A 24,824-nucleotide genomic window follows, 5' to 3' on the forward strand; every position below is an offset into this window, starting at 1 on the left:
TAGAGGAGGTGGCTTTTCTGGATCATGTGATATATAAAGAAGGTGTGATGGTGGTTCCTAGCAAGATTGAGGCATTGACCAAGTGGGAATCACCAAAGAATGTTGCTGAGATTCGGAGTTTCTTGGGTTTAGCTGGGATGAGAGTTGTGAGACGGCGTTCCAGACCTTAAAGGAGCGATTGACCATAGCTCCTATCCTAGCTTTACCTGAGGGTTGTGAGAACTTTGAAGTACACACCGACGCTTCAAAGAATGGGTTGGGATGTGTTTTGATGCAGAATGGGAAAGTTATAGCAAATGCGTCGAGGCAGCTGAAACCGTATGAGGAGAACTATCCTACTCATGATTTGGAACTGGGTGCAGTTGTTTTTGTTCTTAATATTTGGAGACACTATCTTTATAGGGCAACCTTTAAGGTGTTTTCAAATCAAAAGAGTCTGAAATATATCTACACTCAGAAAGAGCTTAACATGCGACAGAGGCGATGGATTGAGCTGATTGGGGACTACGACATGGAGATCATCTATCACGAGGGTAATGTAACACCCCTAATTTCCATAGTATAATTCTATAATTTTATTTTCCTATATTTCATATTTTACTTTCTGGGAAAATATCTGTCTCTTGTCTTTTTAGCCCGTTGGGTTCGAAAATGGTGAAGACCCACTCTTTCCTTGGGTCTCACGTGATTTTTTGGTGTAGATGGGTAAGTTTTGGGCCTAAGCATAAAATAAACCCATGAGCTTTTCCTATAAATAAGAAGGGAAACCAAACCCTTGCTTTTCTTTTCTCTTATTTCTCACAAAACCCTAAACCTAGTTTCTCTCCTCTCTTCTCTCCCCCTTGTTCCATGTGGCTCCACCCTCCCTAGGGTTTCGTGCCGCGCCTCCTTCCTCCTCCCTTCATCATCTTTCGTGCTTAGATCGATCCTACTTCTTGGATCTATCTATCTTCTTCGTAAGTTTTTATGTTTTCGCGTAGTTTTTATAGTTTTATAGTTTACATATATATATATATGTTAGTATTTATTAGACTCGTTATCTTTGGCACGTGGATGATTCAATAAAGGCGTGGAGACTGCACCTGGAGAAGACATTTATATCGTGGAAGACGATCTCTAGGGTTTAATTTGCTAAAAAGGTAACTAGGTGTCTTTCTTTAATTGTGTTTATGCCAATTGATGTAATTAATATGATTTAATGATTTACTTGTATGATTGGTACATGTTTGATTGTTTATTATCATGTTTAATTGTGTTTGTGTGTTTACGTATATGTTTTATTGTTTAAATTGCATAACGTATCTTGCCTATGCTCCGTTTGGGTGCTTTGGGTGTGCGGCTATGGTTCCCCATGGAAACCCTAGTGGCGGCTTGGTGGTGGTATGGGAGAAGACATAAAGTTATAGCTAAACTAGTATAACCTTGAGATTATGGCTCAATGTTATAGCTGGGTTGGTACAACTCTGAGGTTGTGAAAAAGTTATAGGTGAAGCCGTATAACTTTGAGATTATAGCTCAATGTTATAGCTGGGGTACTATAACTTAAGTCACATGTCGATGTTATAGCTAATGCTAATGTAACATTGGGCTAATGAAGTCAATGTTATAGCTGAGCTAATATAACGTTGAGTTATGAGGTAAGGGTATTGTTAAAGTTATAGCTGGAATACTATAACATTGAATGGTCAGTGTTAAAAGTGATAGCTGGAGTACTATAACATTGAATGGCTAATACTTGTTTCACATGTTATGTGGTGTTCAGTTATATTATATGAAAATATGTGTGCATATGTTGTCGTTTACGGTTTTTCGTATGATAAGTATGGCAGTCAGTTATACTGTTCTATGAGTTGTGTCATGATGTTGTTCATGCATTATCTGTACAGACGGTTATACTATGCATTTGTTAGTTGGCTGGTGTATAGATGACGATAGTATCAGTTATATACTATCGGAATGAACTAAGGCTATCCTTCGGGGATTTGTTATGATCTATGGTCGGGGGTAGCAGAGACAGTTCGTTAATCGCTCTGTTCCCCGAGTGTCGTTCGGTGTAGCAGAGGCAGTTCGTTAATCGCTCGTGTTTCGGAGAGAGGTCCGCCAGTCTTAGGCATATAGACAGTGGTTATACGCTATACATAGTGTGGATGCAGTTCGTTAATTGGTCCACTGTGGGTGCAGTTCATTAATCGGCACATACCATTGAATGGAGGCAGTTCGTTAATCGCTCCATTAGTTAGAGGCAGTTCGTTAATCGCTCTAACGGCGTTCATTCTATACATTTTGCTGTGTTGTTTGGTCTGTTCCTATATGTTGTGGTTATGATGGATCTATGATTCGCATGATGTCGTAATATGGTTTATGTCTTTATGCGTCGTCACATGTTGTTTGACTTGGAGTTATCATTTCATATGTTTGTCCTTGTCATTGTTCAATGGTAAGTCGGTGTTGAGTTTTCATGAGTATAGATGGTCTCACATGTTTACTGGTTTTGCATTTAAATTGTTAATTATTGTTAGTTATATTCAATTGTTGTAAACATGACTGGGAGAGCATCTAGTTACTCCCGACTGATTGTCGACCCCCATTTCTCAGGTTTTTCAGATTGTTGCTGACGAGTTAATGCTTGCTTGGGGAATGTGCGAAGCGAGCTTAATAATGAAATAGGAGTTTGGTTTTAAGTTTTAAGAACCCTTTGAATAATGTATTAGTTTGTTTTGGATTTAGTAGCAAACCAGATTGGTCAGGTGTTTCCGCCACCTTGACCCTTTTATCAGTATCGTACTCTGATATTTACTTTATATAAGTTTTTCCTTTGTTTTACAATCCGGTTTGTTACAGTTGGTATCAGAGCGAACACGCTCCCAACTCTCGCTTAGTTGATGACTAAAATAAATGACCTAGTTAATTAGTGAGAGTAAATGGGGTAGAAACCAATAGGATTTGTTGGTTTTTTTATGTTTGAAGAGTGTATGAGTAGTTGTTTGGAGTGGTACTTAGGTTCTACCACTTATAACGAGATTTCGTTCTTGCAGATGGTGCGTAACGCGAATGGTGAGACCGATGTTGACCGCATCAGGAGACTTGAGGCCGCTTTGGAATCTATGGCCGAAGGTTTCAACAACAACAACAACAACAACAACAACAACAACAACAACAACAACAACAACAACCATCCGCAACCGACTGTGTTTGATCGCTTTGCTCGTCACCGTCCTCCTACCTATGATGGTGCAAATGATCCTACTGCTTTGGAGGCTTGGATTCGAGAGATCGAGAAGTTGTTCCTTGCTACCGGATGTCCTGAGGATTAGAAGGTGGATACCGCCACCTATTATCTGAAGGATAAGGCTGATAACTTGTGGGCACTTACTAGAGCTGGTCTGGAAGTTCAGCCAGGTTATGGTTGGGCTATTTTCTCCGAGGCTCTAAAGAAGAGGTTTTATCCTGAGGAGATGCGCTGGCAGAAGGAGCAGGAGTTCCTTCGTCTACAGCAAGGTTCCATGACAGTTGAGGGGTACACCAACAAGTTCGTGAAGCTGTCGCGATTCGTTACTTCTGTGGCTATGGACGAGGTGTCGAGGACTCGTCGTTATGAGAAGAATCTGGCTCCCAAGGCCCGGACATCTATGTATGGCATTCCTTCGACTTCTTTCCAGCAGGCTTACGATCGTGCTCTTAGTGTCTATGATTCAGTACTTGCTACCGATGCTGAGGAGGGTGTGAAGAGTAATTTCGTGAAGAGGCCTTATGTTACTCCCAGTGCTCCCCAGAAGAGGCAGAAGTATGAGGCTCATTCGTACACTCTGCGTGACCAGGGTCAAGCTAAGAGGGATTTGTCTTACTACAAGTGTGGAAAGGCGAACCACCCGGGTACGACATGTGTTACTGGTACTCCGATTACATGTTATACCTGCAAGGCTTCGGGACACAAGTCGATCGATTGCCCCCAGAAACCAGAGACGGAAGCGCCGAAGGTTGATGCTCCGAAGGCTGGTCGTGTGTTTGTCATGAGTCGTGCTGAGGCAGATGCTAATCCAGACGTGGTTACGGGTACCTTTCTCGTTCACTCTTTTTCTGCTTTTGTCCTTTTTTATACGGGTGCGTCGATGTCTTTCGTATCCGAATCCTTTTTCGTCCGAGCTGGACTCACATCCTCATCATCCATTCATACCTCTATATCCCTCCCTACGGGCGAGATTGTTTCTTGCTCCGTTCTGTTCAAGGACGTACCTGTCAGTATTGCAGGGGTGATCCTTCCTGCGGACCTTGTCCAATTAAAACTTGGAGAGTTTGATATGATTTTGGGCATGGACTGGTTAAGTGGGTTTCTGCTTTGAAGATGGTTAACATGGGTAGAAAGGGTCATCAGATCTATCTGTGTAGTGTTCAGGATGTTTCAGCTAAGCCGAAGTTAGAGGATATCCTTGTGGTTAAGGAGTTTCCCGATGTCTTTCCTGAGGATCTACCTGGTATTCCTCCTGAGCGAGACGTGGAGTTCTCGATTGAGTTGTTCCCTGGAATTGGTCCCATTTCAAAATCTCCCTATAGTATGGCACCAGCTGAGTTACAGGAACTTAAGAAGCAACTTGAGGAGATGATCGATAAGGGTTTTATTCGACCGAGTGCTTTGCCGTGGGGTGGTCCTGTTTTGTTCGTTAAGAAGAAAGATGGTAGTATGCGGTTGTGCATTGACTACCGTAAGCAGAATAAGGTTACTATCAAGAATAAGTATCCTTTACCGAGAATCGAGGATTTGTTTGATCAGCTTCGTGGTGCGAGTGTGTTCTCGAAGATCGATCTTAGGTCTGGTTACCATCAGATTCCAATTAGGAATGAGGATATTCCTAAGATTGCGTTTCATTCCAGGTATGGCCACTATGAGTTTGTGGTGATGCCGTTTGGGTTGACGAATGCACCTGCTGTTTTTATAGAACAGATGAACCGCACTTTCAACGAGTATTTGGATAAGTGTGTCGTGGTGTTCATAGACGACATACTGATTTACTCGAGAGATGAGGCTGAACACGAGAGTCATCTTCGTGTTATCTTGGAGACTCTACGTAAGCAGAAGCGGTATGTTAAGTTCTTGAAGTGCGAGTTTTGGCTAAGGGAAGTTACCTTCTTGGGTCATGTGATATCTGGCGACGGAGTTATGGTTGAACTGTCGAAGATTCAAGCTGTGGTCGAGTGGGAGAGTCCAATGAATGTGAATGAGGTTCGGAGTTTCCTTGGACTAGCTGGGTACTATCGTCGGTTTGTGCATGATTTCTCTTAGATCGCGAGACCGATGACTCAGTTAATGAAGAAGGAATCCAAGTTCATTTTGACTGAGCCTTGTGAAGCTGCTTTCCAGGAGTTGATGAAGAGGTTGACTACCGCTCCTGTGTTGACTCTACCTAAAGAGGGCGTTGAGTTCGATGTTTTCTGCGATGCGTCGAAGTTTGGGTTGGGTTGTGTCTTGATGCAGAAGGGTAAAGTTGTGGCTTATGCTTCCCGTCAATTAAAAGTTCACGAGATGAACTACCCGACTCACGATCTTGAGTTAGCAGCAGTGGTGTTTGCACTTAAGCTTTGGCGACACTACTTGTATGGGGTCTCTGGCAACATTTATACGGATCATAAGAGCTTGAAGTATATCTTCACTCAGAGAGATCTTAACATGAGGCAAAGACGTTGGTTGGGGCTGCTTAGCGACTATAAGATTGAGCTGCCGTATCATGAGGGTAAGGCAAACGTAGTTGTAGATGCTTTGAGTCGCAAGGTGTGTCATGCGTTGAGATCCGTGATATTGTTACCTGATGACTTGAGTCGAGAGTTCCAGAAGACGAGCCTCGAGGTAATCCTTCCTGACACTTTATATTTGAGTGCGATGGTTGCTGAACCCGAGATCCTTCATGAGATCCGAGTTAAGCAAAGAGAGGATGAATTCTTAGAAGGAGTTCGAGTCACTATAAGCGAAGGTCACGCCACAGACTTCGACGTTGGACCTGATGATGGTATGTGATTCCAAGGTCGTTGGTGTGTACCTAGCTGTGAGGTCTTAAAATGTAAGATTCTCAAGGAGGCTCATAGTACTCCCTATTCGGTTCATCCTGGTAGTGATAAGATGTATAAGGATCTGAAGCTACAGTTTTGGTGGCCGGGCATGAAGAAAGAGATCGCTGAGTTTGTGGGTCATTGCTTGGTTTGTCAGAAGGTCAAGTTCGAACATCAGAGACCTGGTGGTCTACTGCAACCCTTGGAGATTCCCACATGGAAATGGGATTCGATTTCGATGGACTTCGTCATGGGTTTGTTGAGGTCGCCGAGAGGAATGAATGCGATTTGGTTCGTGATTGATCGTTTGACTAAGGTCGCGCATTTCATTCCGATGAAGGATACTTGGAGTCTCGAGGAACTAGCGAATGCTTATCATCATGAGATCATTCGTCTTCATAGGGTTTCTAAGGATATCATCTCCGACCGTGATCCGAGGTTCCGTTCTCAGTTTTGGAAGAAGCTTCAGTTGGCTTTGGGCAGTGAGCTTAAGATGAGTACGGCTTTTCACGTTGCAACTGATGGTCAGACAGAGCGTACCATTTAGACGCTTGAGGATATGTTGCGAGCTTGTGCTTTGGAGTTTCAAGTTAGTTGGGAAAAGAGCTTACCACTTGCGGAGTTCTCCTACAACAACAGTTACCAAGCTAGTATTCAGATGGCTCCGTTTGAGGCACTTTATGGAAGGAAGTGTCGTAGTCCTTTGTGTTGGGACGATTCGAGTGAGGCTGTCGTTCTTGGTCCAGAGTTGGTTCAGGAATCGATTGAGCAAGTAAGGTTGATCCGTGAGAAGCTTAAGGCAGCCCAGAATCGACAGAAGAGGTATGCAGACTTGCGGCGTAGGCCGATTGAGTTTGAGGTTGGCGATAAGGTTTTTCTTAAGGTTTCGCCGATGAAAGGTGTTAAGAGATTTGGGATTAAGGGCAAGCTTTGTCCTAAGTACATTAGACCGTATGAGGTGCTTGAGAGAGTTGGCGAGGTAACCTATAGGTTGGCTTTACCTCCGAATATGTCGAAGGTTCACGATGTTTTTCATATGTCGCAGTTGCGTCGTTATCGCAGTGATCCTTCTCATGTTCTTCAGGATGATGTTATCGAGGTTAAGCCTAACCTGACGTATGAGGAACGACCCGTTCGTATTTTGGAACGTCAGGAAAAGAGGCTAAGGAACAAGGTTGTACCTTTAGTTCGGGTTCTGTGGAGGAGTCAGAAGTTTGAGCAAGAGACTTGGGAAACCGAAGCATCAATGTGAGAGAAGCATACGTATCTTTTCGAGTGAGGTAGTTCTCTTATCAAGTTTCGAGGACGAAACTTCTTTTTAGGGGGTTGCATTGTAACACCCCTAATTTCCGTAATATAATTCTATAATTTTATTTTCCCATATTTCATATTTTATTTTCTGAGAAAATATCCGTCTCTTGTCTTTTTAGCCCGTAGGGTTCGAAAACGGTGAAGACCCGCTCTTTCCTTGGGTCTCACGTGATTTTTTGGTGTATATGGGTAAGTTTTGGGCCTAAGCTTGAAATAAACCCATGAGCTTTTCCTATAAATAAGAAGGGAAACCAAACCCTTGCTTTTCTTTTCTCTTATTTCTCACAAAACCCTAAACCTAGTTTCTCTCCTCTCTTCTCTCCCCCTTGTTCCATGTGCCTCCACCCTCTCTAGGGTTTCGTGTCGCGCCTCCTTCCTCCTCCCTTCATCATCTTTTGTGCTTAGATCGATCCTACTTCTTGGATCTATCTATCTTCTTCGTAAGTTTTTATGTTTTCGCGTAGTTTTTATAGTTTTATAGTTTACATATATATATATATATGTATATATATATATATATATATATATATATATATTAGTATTTATTAGACTCGTTATCTTTGGCACGTGGATGATTCAATAAAGGCGTGGAGACTGCACCTGGAGAAGACATCTATATCGTGGAAGACGATCTCTAGGGTTTAATTCGCGAAAAAGGTAATTAGGTGTTTTCCTTTAATTGTGTTTATGCCAATTGATGTAATTAATATGATTTAATGATTGACTTGTATGATTGGTATATGTTTGATTGTTTATTATCATGTGTAATTGTGTTTGTGTGTTTACGGATATGTTTTATTGTTTAAATTGCATAACGTATCTTGGCTACGCTCCATTTGGGTGCTTTGGGCGTGCGTCTAGGGTTCCCCATGGAAACCCTAGTGGCGGCTTGGTGGTGGTATAGGAGAAGACCTAGAGTTATAGCTAAACTTGTATAACCTTGAGATTATGGCTCAATGTTATAGTTGGGTTGGTACAATTCTGAGGTTGTGATAAAGTTATAGGTGAAGCCGTATAACTTTGAGATTATAGCTCAATGTTATAGTTGGGCTACTATAACTTAAGTCACATTTTGATGTTATAGCTAATGCTAATGTAACATTGGGCTAATGAAGTCAATGTTATAGCTGAGCTAATATAACGTTGAGTTATGAGGTAAGGGTTTTTTTAAAGTTATAGCTGGAGTACTATAACATTGAATGGTTAGTGTTAAAAGTGATAGCTGGAGTACTATAACATTAAATGGCTGATACTTGTTTCACATGTTATGTGGTGTTCAGTTATATTAGATGAAAATATGTGTGCATATGTTGTCGTTTACGCTTGTTCGTATGATAAGTAGGGCAGTCAGTTATACTGTTCTATGAGTTGTGTCATGATGTTGTTCATGCATTATCTGTACAGTCGGTTATACTTGAAGGAAAAGTAGATCTATATACTCAACATACTCATATATGTTTTAAATTAATTTATCATAAAATTAACTAATGATCTTATGCATGCAAACTAATAAACAATATAAGGAAGAAACCATCATCTTACATTGTGATTTTCGGATTTATGGGCACAAGTGAGTTCTCCTACTCACTTGTTCTTGAGCTCTCCAAATGGAAGAACAAGGATTCAAGTGTAGAATCCCTCCCAAAAGCATATACCCAAGGAATACATCTTAATAAACCAATACTATTTAGATCTAGTAATAATATTAGTTTTACCATAAAAATGACACAAAATAAATTGTATTTTGGCTCTTGAAAAATTTCGGTCAAGAGGTGATGTTTTTGTGAGATTTTATTTCTCTAGAATTATCATAAATTGTAGAGAGTTTTGAAGGATTTTCTTACACTAGAAAAATAAGATGGGAGGAATTAATCATCTAAAAGAGAAGAGCTCACCTCTCTTTTTTGTTGGTGGCCGAAAAAAAGGGCATTGGGTAGTATGCCCAATGCCTTTTGTTTTTGCTCTTCTCAAAAGCTTAGGCTTGCAAGGCTAGTAGGTAGTCTTTAATAATTATGTTTTCCACTAAAATGAAAAGCACAATATTAACCCAACACTCCCTCTAATTTCGGCACTTTCATAATAAAATGGATGGTCCATTTTATTTTATCATTTGTCAATTTTGTCACATGTAACATGTTACATGACATGTCACAATGTAATATATTTTTAACATATTAAAAATCAACATACTCATAAAATATGTCATTTACAAAATTGACTAGTAATTCGTAATTACTCGTGCCAAAATGTTTCCAAATTATAAATTACAACATTCTGTATTTATAATGATTTATTCATTCCGTTCCAATTGTTTCTGTAAACAATGATTTCATCTAAGTAATAAAACAATTCGATTACTTAGACCGTGTCTCATTTAATCATATTTACAATAAGATACGTAAATTATACTCACAAAATCATCCGTCAATTTTAAGCAATTTAATTAACTCGTATCGGTATACGATTAATTAAATAATCAATTAAGAGTATTTCCCTATAGGTATGACCTAAGGGGATCAACTGATCACCACCGTCGCACGACAGTAATGTCAAACTCTAGTCAGCCAATCATTACCGATATGTGTGGACCAGTTGACTGTAAAATATTACATCCCACATGTATTCTTAAAATGAGATTTAATAATGATATTTAAATCATGTGATCGCACTATTGTTGAGGACACATTTCCCAACAATCTCCCACTTGTCCTCGACAAATGTGTGTCACCAATTCTCTTGTCCTATTACTATCTCCCACTCAATGCAAGGTGTCTTTCAGGTCGTACTTGCAAGTGATCGTATCGAGAGTGGTTTCCTCGATCTGGAGAATAACTGATTGACCGGATTTATCCACTCTGGATACTTTCCGAGCGTGGCCACGCATTTCCAGTTCATTACTCCTCGAGTGGCCCTGAGATATTGTTTTAACCCTGACAAGGAGATGGACAATTCCTATCGCACTCATTCCCTTCGACTAGCCACAGCCATCATAACCCAAAATATGCCCATTTGACCCCATTTACGAAGGTCGTAGTAACACAAATCAAAGTTAATCTGTAACTGAGCCATCTTAGGTGAATAGTCTTTAGTCAAAAGAATCGACTCATTTTAATACTATGGCAGCTCTCGCCACGACCAGGTTATATAAATTTGCCAGAACTCTATAAGCGGTCATAAGACCCGACAAGGTGTTCCTAACAATCTGCCTATGTGATCGACTAGTCATCTCACATGACTCTATGGCACTTGAACTTGTCATCAATCGCATCACAATCTAGTCACTTCGAGACGTCACCTCATACAAGTGACTATGGGCGAATACTATGTTAATCCGTGTTCACTTTAACGGGGTTCAATTGTCACTACAACCCGTTTGGATGTAACAAGGTATAAAAGGAGTTTTTCAAGGAAAAACTCGAACGACAAATGCGATTATCACATGTGAATAGTCAATGCTTGATTACTATTTCATGTTCTATAATCTAATTTGATCTTGTATGTGGTTGTTCATTTCAATTCAATTGAAATGACATGACTCATCATGTTTAGCCTATGAGAAGGCTTTGGTTAGTAGGTTTTATCAACTTCTTGTACCTTACTCAACCTCACTACATACTCGTTTTCCTTTGTAATGTATACATTTGCATCACAAAACTTTCTGAGTACGTGTCGAGATCCAATCAAGACATAGGCCCTCTTAGCCTAAGAATAGCTCCCACTTTGTTTTCACGATGTAATGCGGGACTCATCCTCTTGCACATCTCATGATTGCAAGTGTACTCAATTTCCGTTATAAATATCTCTCATTGTTCTTTATTGCCTAGAACGATTCTAGAAAATCTACTTCTTAATTATCATAGCCACAATGGTATCTTAACCATCCTAATGTGTTTTGATTATGGTTTTGTCGGAAACCATGCGCAACCTCAATTGTCAATTGTCACTTGTGTAACACCCTTACACAAAATTGCATCATAAACACTTGCTTTACTTCCTTAATGCTTCTGCATGCACTTAAGGGTAATCTTTATGGCTTACTTGGCAAAGATTACTTAAATTCGATTTTGAAAACAATTCATCATACTCAAAGTATATGAAGTGTTATACATCATTTCCTTTTAATTGATTTGGCAGCAGAAGCAAATGAAATCAATCAAATATGTTCAATTTAATTGAACTAGTCATAAATCTTATCAACGTAAGACCTTTTATTGACGCTAATATCATGTGGATTTATCTTCATAAATCTGGATATTAAAGATGTATTATAATACTCCAAAAGTCTTAAATCATTCTCAATGATCAATATGTCATCCACATATCGGACTAATTAAAATTTCCGTAACTCCCACTAAACTTCATGTATAAACACAACTTCTCGACTTATCGAGAAACGTTTTATCACATGATCAAAATATTGATTCTTACTCATTGATGTCCTACTTAAGACCCTCTCTTAAGCTTCACATTATCTTAGGATTGCAAGAATCTAATAAACTCATGACATGTATTGAATACATTCCTTCTATTGAAGAAGTGGGTTTTAGATTCACTCGCTATGTATTTCATAACCTCATAATGAAACACAATCCCTAAGAAGATCCAAATAGACTTAAGCATTTCAATTAGTGCAAAACCTTTTGCAACCAATCTTGCTTTGAAATATCTCTTTATTAGTGCAACACCCTTTGTCACTAATCAAGCCTTTTATTTCGGATTCTCATGGCTCTAAGCCTTGTATTGAGTTGTGACTTAAACACTTTTATGTAAGTCATATGTTCATTACTTTCTAGAAGTAATTAACTTGAATCAAACAATTTCTTTTGTAAGTTATAAGCTCTTTACTTTCTTAAAAGTAGCATGAATTCATCATTTTTAACAAGTGACGAATTTAACCTCCTAGGTTTTGAAGAAACAATGTCTTACACAAAACGTCTCATGTAGCCAAGAAAGACCAGTTTCTTGCGACATAAAAACTTTGTGGCATTCTTTGTGGCTCTTGAATAATTTCTCCCACTCTGTCTTCTAGAAATAAACTTGTATTTTAGAAAGACAGCTTCACGAGCCGCAAACCCGTCGTTGTCGTGATAATTGAAAGGGAAAAATGAGCATCTGTTTCTTGTGAAAACTTACAAACATGGTACCCTTACCATTTCATATCTCATATGATTTGATTTAGTGGAAAAATAATTTAGACAAAATGATAAAATCCCCAAAAGGATCAAGTAACTCAAAGTAACTTGATTGAAGTTCAAACCATATCGAATAGCGTTTGATTTCTTATCCATCCACACATTATTTCATAATGCGTGCTAAGAGAGATTAATTTGTGATACTATATCACATTTCCTTTGGCTTATATCAAAGTCTTCACTTTGATAATCCCTTCACGACTAAATCGTGATTCTTTGAACACTTTGAACTTCTTCAAAGATTTCTCTATTTACCTTATTAAGTGAACACATTAGCGTCAACTTAAATCGTTGGTAAAAGAAAATGATCAACCTATTTTGGATCAATGATTTACAACCTCGATCTCCTTTTCAAACAAAAGGCACGAGACATCTTGCTTTGAATACAAGACACGCATAAACCATTAACAATCTAATGGTTTCAAGAGTACTCGATAACTCTTTGCGTTCATCATTCCAAAATTTAAGGTTTGATCTTGGGTTACCAATTTGAGTCTTGCATCATCTTCATGATATATTATTCTAGTTTGGTTTAGAATATATTCACTTTGATAATGGGCTAGCCATACATCAAATCGTGGTGTATAGGGTCACAAAAGTGAAACCTCTTTTGTATCGTAACAAGTTTGTATTCTAATTTAGAGTTTATGTACTTAATAGTCATAATTAAGCACAACTCCAAACCCAAAAACTAGATTTAGTACACAATGACTCTTTCTCTCGACTTCATTGTTGCTAGTCGTCATATTCTAATCATCCTATGTATCAAACATAATGATGAAAACCTCCACTGGTTTCTAATATTGACGAAGTAGTATTAGCAAAATTTTATGTTTAATCAAATAAACATATAAAGAAGAAGGTCCCATTAGATGTCCCACAACTAACTTGTTGATTCTTCAATAATTTGGGGTAGTTTCCTCTCTACTGTCTAACATTTAAGACAATGAAAACTTTATCGGACGGGATTGATAGGTTTAGTATCGTCATTCTCAACAACTTTACCTTTAACATTACCTTGTATCAATTCCATTATTATTTTTACTTCTTGAACCTCGTCCTCATCTTAACGGTTTAAGAGAATGCTCCCACTCATTTCAATGAGTCTTTGCTTTGAGAAGCAAAATTGAATTCATGAAGATTACTCTTCATTTATTCGTTTTAGTCTTAAAACTTTCATCGAAGTGGTTGCGTTATTTTGGTCAATTACGAATTCTGAAAATCTAATCACCAAAAAAATTTATCGCTTCAAGGTACTTAATTCATTTAAGTATATGAAAAACAATCCATTGTAAGTAGATGCGTTAGTCTAGAATCAAAAACATGTTTGATAATGAATAACATTAATCTATACTCCTTTCAAGAGATCCTTAGCAATGGTTCATTTGACGTTTTAGAAGCAAATTCATATTTTGTCTTTAGTTACGATGTTTTAATGGAGATTTTGAAAAAATCGAAATGATATCGTATATGAATTGTGGTGAAGAAATAGAACAATATGATAACGGAATAATGAAAACAAAACATTTATCGTTTTATTAATAATACTTGTAAATAACAAGTAAAGCATTTACATAGTGACCTCTACCCAACTATGATAAATGATTCCAAGACCCAAATTCATATCGACTTAGGCACGGTATGGCCGATGAAACCCTTATCAATATAACTCGGTGGATTAACGCTTTAATCGATTCTACTTTAGAACTCTTGGTCGATAAAATTACTCTAATAATTATCTATAGCCTGGAACACATGCAACTACGGTCGCGAATACTTCCGTTGAGCTCAATCCAAATTTCGAATAAATGTGTCCATGATCCAAATCCACATCAACTTGGGCACGGTATGGCCGATGAAACCCTCATCAACATGAATTCGGTGGATTGACATTTATCACCCACTTCCCCTACGTAACAAGGTTTATACCCCGGTAGGGCCGAGTGCACTCCCTCACGAAATAGGTTTTCATGGTTTCTACTATTTGGTAAGGCTATGTCTCAATTGTTTTGTTTTAGCGAGAGGTCATGTCAATTTATTATCTATCACGTTTTAAGTGAACTAAAGCGGTGAACTACGATAATTGTAATTGACACGGTCGATAAACTCGATGAGATGAGGATGGATGTTTTAGTTATGGCGATTTAGCGATGCATGTGACATATAAATAAAATGCAAGCATTAAATAAATAAATCCTAGTATGGCCTTTCCTAAAATAGAAAAACTCTTTAACTATTACATATTCGGAAACCAACTCCATTGGTCCCTTGAACTTCGGTTGTGGCACGCATCTCGAGGTAACACCGTCTTTATGTATCGCCATTCTTGAAGAAATCCGTCTTTGGGAACTCCGGAATGAATAAAATTACATAATAAATTACATAATTTCCTATTATACATTTGTAACTAAAATAAAATAAATCTATTAAATTACAAAACGGTGATACGAGATCACAATAAAATTACAACCGAATCGATATTCCCATACATTTCGGGAAATACCAATAAAATCTAAGGCCATACTAAGTAAAATTAAATAATTCAAAATTACATAAATGAAAATTATGATAATCATAAAGAAAAATGCAGCATTATAATATGTATGAGCATGCTCCATTTTATGCTAAATCGCCTTTAATTTGCCAATATCGTATATTACTCGGTTTTTACGGATTTGCGTGATTTCAACATTTTATAATCACAAAAATTACATAAATTCATATTTATGCACTAGTTAATTACCCTAACCACTTAGGACTCAAAATTTAGTCTTCACTAATTATTTGACCATAATTAACTCATTATTTCTAAAATTGTTCATTAATAGTCCAAAATTACAAAAATAAGCTATTAAACTTCAAATAAATCACAAAATTTCAAATAAATTTCAAAATTTGAAATTTAAACTCATGAATATTCTGGAAAAATACCATGACACTCATAATGTTCAAAATCTTAGGTAAAAAATTTCGAAAATTTTCCGGAAAAAACAATGTTGCGGTTTATCGATTTTAACTAAAATAATCATAAAACATGAGAAAAATTATATTCATTAACTTTTCAATTTTAGATCTGAAAATGATAATAAAATGCAACATTTGATGTTTTTCCTAAGTCATAGATTATGTTTTATTAATTTTTCACTAATAATGTCACTATTTATGCTATTTTTCTTCAAAAATCCATAAATCATGCAAAAAAACTTCTTTATAGCCAATTATTTTACACACATCTTGTAAAATTGCATGTGACAACATATAAAATTTCTATGACCAGATTCGAAATTTAACTCATATTAACCTATTTTTCACCTAAATCCGAATTTAATAATGAAAAATCCATTTTTCGAGCATAGCAAGTCCAAAAATTATGAAAATTTACAGGTTATCTCAAAATAATATATGTGACAACATATCCAAAAATCACTGGAAAATTCGAAGTATAGCAAATTTTAGACCGAAAATGACATTTTTACTCATAAAATCATATTTAAATGTCATTATAGTATAATATGAACAATAAAAATCCGTAAAATTAACCAAAATATCCTAAAACATTTTAGGACCAGAAATATTAACATGCATGAATTAATTTCGTGATATATCATAATAACACGAATTATACAAGTTTTATATGTTATTCTTATAACTCGGAAAAATTTTTAACCGATTTGCATGCAAAAAACCGTGGCTCTTGATACCGATTGAAGGAAAAGTAGATCTATATACTCAACATACTCATATATGTTGTAAATTAATTTATCATAAAATTAACTAATGATCTTATGCATGCAAACTAATAAACAATATAAGGAAGAAACCATCATCTTACATTGTGATTTTCGGATTTATGGGCACAAGTGAGTTCTCCTACTCACTTGTTCTTGAGCTCTCCAAATGGAAGAACAAGGATTCAAGTGTAGAATCCCTCCCAAAAGCATATACCCAAGGAATACATCTTAATAAACCAATACTATTTAGATCTAGTAATAATATTAGTTTTACCATAAAAATGACACAAAATAAATTGCATTTTGGCTCTTGAAAAATTTCGGTCAAGAGGTGATGTTTTTGTGAGATTTTATTTCTCTAGAATTATCATAAATTGTAGAGAGTTTTGAAGGATTTTCTTACACTAGAAAAATAAGATGGGAGGAATGAATCATCTAAAAGAGAAGAGCTCACCTCTCTTTTTTGTTGGTGGCCGAAAAAGGGGCATTGGGTAGTATGCCCAATGCCTTTTGTTTTTGCTCTTCTCAAAAGCTTAGGCTTGCAAGGCTAGTAGGTAGTCTTTAATAATTATGTTTTCCACTAAAATGAAAAGCACGATATTAACCCAACACTCCCTCTAATTTCGGCACTTTCATAATAAAATGGATGGTCCATTTTATTTTGTCATTTGTCAATTTTGTCACATGTAACATGTTACATGACATGTCACAATGTAATGTATTTTTAACATATTAAAAATCAACATACTCATAAAATATGTCATTTACAAAATTGACTAGTAATTCGTAATTACTCGTGCCAAAATGTTTCCAAATTATAAATTACAACATTCTGTATTTATAATGATTTATTCATTCCGTTCCAATTGTTTCTGTAAACAATGATTTAATCTAAGTAATAAAACAATTCGATTACTTAGACCGTGTCTCATTTAATCATATTTACAATAAGATACGTAAATTATACTCACAAAATCATCCGTCAATTTTAAGCAATTTAATTAACTCGTATCGGTATACGATTAATTAAATAATCAATTAAGAGTATTTCCCTATAGATATGACCTAAAGGGATCAACTGATCACCACCGTCGCACGACGAATGTCAAACTCTAGTCGACCAATCATTACCGATATGTGTGGACCAGTTGACTGTAAAATATTACATCCCACATGTATTCTTAAAATGAGATTTAATAATGATATTTAAATCATGTGATCGCACTATTGTTGAGGACACATTTCCCAACAATACTGTGCATTTGTTGGTTGGCTGGTGTATAGATGACGATAGTGTCAGTTATATACTATCGAAATGAACTAAGGCTACCCTTCGGCGATTTGTTATGGTCTATGGTCGGGGGTACCAGAGGCAGTTCGGTAATCGCTATGTTCCCCGAGTGTCGTTCAGTGTAGCAGAGGCAGTTCGTTAATCGCTCTGTGTTTTACCGAGAGGTCTGGCCAGGTCTTAGGCATATAAGCAGTGGTTATACGCTATACATAGTGTGGATGCAGTTCGTTAATCGGTCCACTATGGGTGCAGTTCATTAATCGGCCCATACCATTGAATGGAGGCAGTTCGTTAATCGCTCCATTAGTTAGAGGCAGTTCGTTAATCGCTCTAACGGCGTTCATTCTATACATTGTGCTGTGTTGTTTGGTCTGTTCCTATATGTCGTGGTTATGATGGATCTATGATTCGCATGATGTCGTAATATGGTTTATGTCTTTATGCGTCGTCACATGTTGTTTGACTTGGAGTTATCATTTCTTATCTTTGTCCTTGTCATTGTTCAATGGTAAGTTGGTGTCGAGTTTTTATGAGTATAGATGGTCTCACATATTTACTGGTTTTGCATTTCAATTGTTAATGATTGTTAGTTATATTCAATTGTTGTAAACATGATTGGGAGAGCATCTAGTTACTCCCGACTGATTGTCGACCCCCATTTCTCAGGTTGTTCAGAGTGTTGTTGACTGGTTGATGCTTGCTTGGGGAATGTGCGAAGCGAGCTTAATAATGAAATAGGAGTTTGCTTTTAAGTTTTAAGAACCCTTTGAATAATGTATTAGTTTGTTTTGGATTTAGTAGCGAACCAGATTGGTCAGGTGTTTCCGCCACCTTGACCCTTTTATCAGTATCGTACTCTGATATTTACTTTATATAAGTTTTTCCTTTGTTTTATAATCCGGGTTGTTACAGGTAAGGCCAATGTTGTTGTTGATGCTTTGAGTAGGAAGAGTGTTTATTCGTTGTGTACAGTTATGTCTTTGCTGAAGCTGAGGGATGAGATGTCTAAGATGGGGATCCATATGATTCGGAAAGGGGATACCATCAGAGATTTGACGATCGAGCTAGATTTGTATGAGGATATCAAGAGAAAACGGGAGCTTGATCCTAAGATCCAAGAATGGAACTCAAGAGTGGAGAGTGGCACAGTTTCCAGGTTTTCTATCCACACAAATGGGAGTGTTCGCTTTGATGGGAGATGATGTGTTCCTGATGATGCAGATTTGAGGAGAGTAATCATGACTGAGGCTCATTTCACTCCTCATTCAGTTCACCCAGGAGGTGACAAGCTTTATAAGGACCTGAAGATAACGTTTTGGTGGCCTAACTTGAAGAGGGATGTGGCCGAGTTCGTGGCTAAGTGTCTGACATGCCAGAGGGTAAAGGGTGAGTAGTGAAGACCACAAGGTAAGATTCAGTCACTTGAGGTACCTGAGTGGAAGTAGGAGTCGATCTCCATGGACTTTATCGTGGGGTTACCAGGACACAACAAGGTAACAATATGATTTGGGTGATCGTCTATCGGTTAACAAAGTCAGCTCACTTCATTTCGATGAAGGATACTTGGACCAAGATATAGCTAGCTTTGGGTTACGGAAAGCATGTGGTTCGGTTACACGGTGTGCCTAAGGATATAGTGTCGGATCGAGATGCGAGGTTTATATCACGGTTTTGGCAGGAGTTGCAGGATTTGATGGGTACGACCTTAAAGATGAGTACAGCTTTTCATCCTGTCACAGATGGTCAGACTGAGAGGACTATCAAGACTTTGGAGGACATGTTGAGGGCTTGTGCCATGGAGTTCAGTGGGAGTTGGGAGGATGGTTGGATTTGATTGAGTTTTCTTACAACAACAGCTACCACACCAGTATTGGAATGGCACCGTTCGAGGCTTTATATGGCAGGAAGTGCCGAAGTCCAATTTGTAGGGATGACAGCGCAGAGGCAGTGGTTTTAGGACCACAGATGGTGTAGGATATGATAGAGCAAGTTCGACTGGTTCATTAGAAGATGAAAGCAGCTCAGAATCGCCAAAAGAGTTATGCAGATTTGCACCGTAGGGACATCGAGTTCGCAGTGGGTGACAAAGTCCTTTTGAAAGTGTCACCGGTGCGAGGGGTGATGAGGTTTAGAAAGAAAGGTAAGCTAAGTCATAAGTTTATCAGTCTGTATGAGATCTTTGATCGTGTATGTGAGGTGGCCTACAGGTTAGCTTTACCACCAACTTTGGATCGAGTCCACAACGTGTTTCATGTTTCACAGCTCCGGAAGTACGTGAGTGATCCATCACATGTGCTCGAGGTTGAGAACATAGAGCTTGATGAGTATTTATCTTATGCTGAGGTTCCTAAAGAGATCTTAGACCGCAAAGTACGCAAGACAAGGAATGGTGAGACCGTCTTACTTAAGGTGCTTTGGTCTAATCATAATGTGGAAGAGGCCACATGGGAACCATAGGAGGCTATAAGAGAGCGTATTCCCAACCTTTTTGATCAGGTATGTTTGGTTACGGGGACGTAGCCGTTGTCTTTTTAGAGGGGGTAGGAGATGGTCGCATGCTCGTTTTTCAGTGGTCGCATGCTCGTTTTTGAGTTAGTTTAAGTTGGTTTAGTTATGTTTTTTTGAGTTGGTTTAGCTATGTTTGTGTCATCTGGTCAGTTGTGTTGGGTGTTTTGTTTTACGTAGTGGGAGTTGTTTTGCCCTGGTTAGTCTTATTTTATGTGTATAGTGTGAACTTCGGGGACGAAGTTCTTTTTAAGGAGGGAAGACTGTAATACCATGGTTTTCTAAGTCTGTTACTCGGCCGAATATGGCTTACTCGGCCGAGTAAGGGTGTCGTGTGTTTCTGTACAGTTTACTGCCCAGGAATACTCGGCCGAGTATGGGAATACTCGACCGAGTAGTGGATACTCCGCCGAGTATACTCTATACTCGACCGAGTAACCGGTCTGACGGGTATTAATTCCGCGGTTTGATTTAGAAAGGATTAGAGTAATTTAAGACGCGTTTAACAATTTCTAATCGCTTTTACAAAACCTAAACAATACAACGTAACTCTAATCCTCTCCAAATATCTCTCTCAAGTGCGTGGATCGTTAGCGAGTCTTCTTCATCGTTCATTGCATTGTTGGTGTCAGTAAGCTTTTGATTCCATTAAGTCTATTGATTTACCTTTTAAGGTTTTGCTCTAATTTATGATTTGGGGGAAAAGGGTTTTGCATATGGTAATGAGAATTATGTGATTATTGTTAGGTGAGGACTTCGTAGAGGAGCCATTCTAGCTTGCTTGTGTATCTCATTGCAGTTGTGCTAAGGTAGGGTTTCCCTACTCGGTTTACTATTTAATTATTATAAGATTTTATTGTGATTGTTGTACGATTTGATGTTATGATTATCTGCTGATTGTTGATTTGGAGTTGGGTGTTGGAGTTATGACGGTTGATGGAGATGTTCGCGAGGTGCGTCCTCGACTGAGTGGAGTCACTTGCGGGAGTGGCTTCACGCCCTAGTTTCCCCCTCTGTGGAACCCGCCACAGGAGGGGATGTGCACATTAATGGACAGGGTTATCGCTCGTTGATGAGCGGGGGCTTAGGTGGGTATGGCTGCGGTCCCCCACTGGCAGGGCTACATACTTTAGTGTGTAGTCGGTTACATGTTGTGAATGGGAGTTCGAGGTGGATGATGATCAGTTGTTTGTCTTTTCGTACTTGTGATTATACAGTAACTGACCCCGTTGTTGTTTTATAAAATCTGTGGTGATCCATTCGAGGATGGTGAGCAGATTGTGACAGGTGATGATGTTTACTAGCTATGGGGCCGTCATGGGGAGTCATCACTCGAGTCTAGCTTCCGCTGTCAAGAGATTTATCACTCAGTTTTTAGTTGTTGAACATTAGTAACATTTACTTTGGATTTTGGATTTTGGAACATGTAAACATTAATCAGTTATACTTTAATAATTGTGTTTTGGATTGGTAACTTTGATAAACTAACCTCGGGCAACCGAGATGGTGACGGTCTCTCATGCTAGGGTGGTCCTGGTAAGGCACCTTGGTATGTGGGGGTGTCACAACATCATTAATGATGTCAAATATGAAATTTTGTGTTAAAATTTTCCCCAAATTGGCATATTTCAAAAATTAGGTTTCTTGAGACAAAATAATTGGACTTTGTGTTAGTTTAATTGTTGTAAAAGGGTCTAATACTTGTTAGTAATGCTAGATCTTGTCCCACATTTGAAATTTTGTCTTAAAATTTTGTTCCAAATTTTCAAAATATCTAGTGTTTATGCCCAAATTTTGGTTTCTCATGTTTAAAATTTGGTTTAGTTGCCCCATAAGACTACCATCTTTGTGAATGATGCTATATATTGTCTTAAATCAAAAAATTCCGTCTAATTATGTTGCTCAAAATTTTCGAAAGTCTATTAGTATGCATGACCAATTTTGATTTTCGCATCTAGAACATTGTTTAATTGCTTCATCATGACCCAATCCTTGCTAGTGATATCATGTATGGTCTTAAAATTGGGAAAGCGTCATAAAACTTCCCCAAAATTTTCGAAATGGGCAGTGTACATACCAAAGTTTTGATTTTCATATTTAATTCTTGTTCTAATTGTGTCACAAGACTTCAATTTTGGTTAGTAATGCATTGTATTGTTTTAAGTTGGAAATTTTGTCCCAAGATCCTTACAAAATATCGAGAAACGTAGTATATATAACAAAGTTTTGATCTTTATGTTTCATTGTTGGTTTAATTGTGTCAAAAATTCGATAAGTGTTAAAAGTGTTATATATTGCTTGAATTGGGTTGAAATATTGTGTAATTTAATAAATATTTCAATTTTTCCAGAAATATGTGTCTTGAAAAAGCTTTTGATTTGATTGAATTTAAAGAAAACTATGTCAAATTTTCTAGTCAAATTGTTGTTAGTAAACTAAGCATGTTGAAAAACTTCCAAAACTCATCTCAAAGTCGTCTTAAATTCTCATCACTATCTGGAACCTTGATGTGTGAATCGGCTTTGTGGCATGTCAAGGCCATCAAGAAACTCCCGAAGCAACCGTGGAAGGCGACCTCGCCAAGAACCAGTAGCACTTTCCGTGATTGAAGCTCCAAGGTACCCAGGCATCAAGTTTGAGTGTGAGCTCCAAAAGAAAACTTTTAGAGCAACTTTAGACCTATGGTCCCCACAAGGTGTGTGGAATTGTATATAGTCGTCAAGTTTGGGAATTGGAGGCACTAGGAAGAGATCTAGCTTATACTAAGTTTTGAGTTGAGTGAGTCCCTTGTACGAGACAACTTATGGATGATGAGTGGCATATAATCAAGGTTGGATACTTATCGATCGTTTAGAGTGGTGGATAGTAAATGAGGTTTTGAGGGCATGTGAGAGTGGTTATTATTGAGTATGATTTGGAGATTTTTTGTTGGCAAATGGTTGGACTTGGGATTGTGGAATAATATGAAAATAGTTGAGGTGTCAAAGAGTTGAGTGAGAGTGACAACATGAGAGGTTGTGTGGAAGGAAGATAAGAGAGTACTGGAACGGGGTGTGAGTTAGAGGTTATTTAAAAATCGAGGCACGATATCTAATAAGGAAATATTTGGGAACGAAATAGTGGAGTTTGAGGTGACCAATCACATGGAGTAGCAATGTATTTAAGTAATAAACTGTAGAAGGTACCTAGGAAGTCCTAGTAATGTCTAGTGGTGGGGCTACTTGAGAGTGAATATATACGTGTGATATGGTAAGCGGTGGTCGTATTGTTGTACCGACATTGGGTTTTAGGGGAGCATTATTTTGTAAGATGAAGAAACGAGATTGGTCAATCGAAAGTGATTATATAATTGAGGATTAGAATTCTAAAGGAATTTGTTACAAGTTTGGGATGAGCTCTTGTAAGGAGATTGTGTTGTCGGCCGTGACAAAGATGGATGAGTTTTAGTTTTAATAGTTAGGATATGAAGTTATGGATTTAGTACTACTAAGTTGGTTTTCGCGGTTATGAGATTGAGAATGTGATATATAATGCATATGAGTCCAATTATGTTATTGAGGTGTTTGATCACCTGTGTAACTGTGTTATATAGTGCGAACGTCTAATTTTAAGTACGTATTTACCACGCGTGAAAGTAGTAGTGTGAGACTCCGACCTTATGAGTGATAGTATGGATGTTGTTTGTAAATTTGTCTTTTAATTACTCTGTGAAGTATCCATGTTATGCAACGTGCTCTAGTTGTCAATTGCTTGATTGAGTTGTGATATTGTTGTTATTTCTTATGAATAATGTTGTGTTCAGACCCTGTTCACGAGACTTGATAGAGTGTGATGGTGGCCAATCTGGCTGTTGTGTTTGGCACTGCAGTGCGGTTGTTGGTGACGGTATTATGATAGCGTCACCTGTTGTGGCGGGGGAGACGGGATAATTGTGAAACAAATTTTGAAATGTCATGTTTATTATATCATTGTCATATGAATTGGTATTATGTTTTCAGTACCGTTGTGTGTCTCTGTGATTTCCTGGTTATGGATATAAGAGTAGAGTATATATGTGATGAAGTGGAAAGTTTTAACTATGGTCGTTGAATTAATATATTCATAGATGTTTGTTAATAAGGCATAGTTGTCGAAGTGCTTACGAGCTTGACTTGGGTGAATCCTTCATAGACTTGTAGTGACAAGTAGTTATTGGAATATATGTTGTTTTGTGCTAGAAGTTACATGTGGTCCATAGCTTTTGTCGGATACTAGGAGTAGAATGTTGAGAATGTGTCATGTTGGTGTACGGGCGAGTTCGGTAGTGATAAAATGGAACCTTGGAGGATCTCTTTTGCGTACAAGAATATTGGATCTTGTGTTATGTAATCGGGCTAGGTGCGTGAAGCGCGGGGGATGTCATTGAGTAGTAATGTTGCAAAATTAATTGAGTGGATTATGAAGAGGATTTTGCCGTAAACCTTAGGTGGTGAGAGGAATGGTTAGAGTTATGACCATTGTTATAGAGAATATTCCATGTGGGAGTAGCTATTGGTCTTTATAGTAAACGATAAACCGTTAAACGGTGGGGCGGAATAGTGTTAATGAACGGTAGTTGCTAAGGATATAGTACGGAGTGGACATTTTGTAGTACATGTCGTTTGTCAATTGTGCTATTGAGGTATTACTAGGCATGGTATACAATGGAATTTAGTTGGAGAACCGAGGATATAATTAAGTGTTGATATCGTTAATAGTATTAGTGACACTTGCGGT

At 37.9% G+C, this 24,824-nt stretch overlaps 2 protein-coding genes across 2 annotated transcripts; both read left to right on the forward strand.

Moving 5' to 3' along the window:
* Positions 1-3,455: 3,455 nt before the first annotated feature.
* Positions 3,456-4,340, forward strand: LOC141614505 (uncharacterized). The gene has a single exon (XM_074433251.1). It carries the CDS (start codon positions 3,456-3,458, stop codon positions 4,338-4,340), a length of 885 nt encoding a protein of 294 aa, XP_074289352.1.
* A 2,591-nt stretch (positions 4,341-6,931) lies between these two features.
* On the forward strand, positions 6,932-7,291 carry LOC141614506 (uncharacterized). The gene has a single exon (XM_074433252.1). It carries the CDS (start codon positions 6,932-6,934, stop codon positions 7,289-7,291), a length of 360 nt encoding a protein of 119 aa, XP_074289353.1.
* Positions 7,292-24,824: the final 17,533 nt, after the last annotated feature.

Source organism: Silene latifolia, chromosome 11 (assembly GCF_048544455.1).
Source record: "Silene latifolia isolate original U9 population chromosome 11, ASM4854445v1, whole genome shotgun sequence".
NCBI lineage: Eukaryota > Viridiplantae > Streptophyta > Magnoliopsida > Caryophyllales > Caryophyllaceae > Silene > Silene latifolia.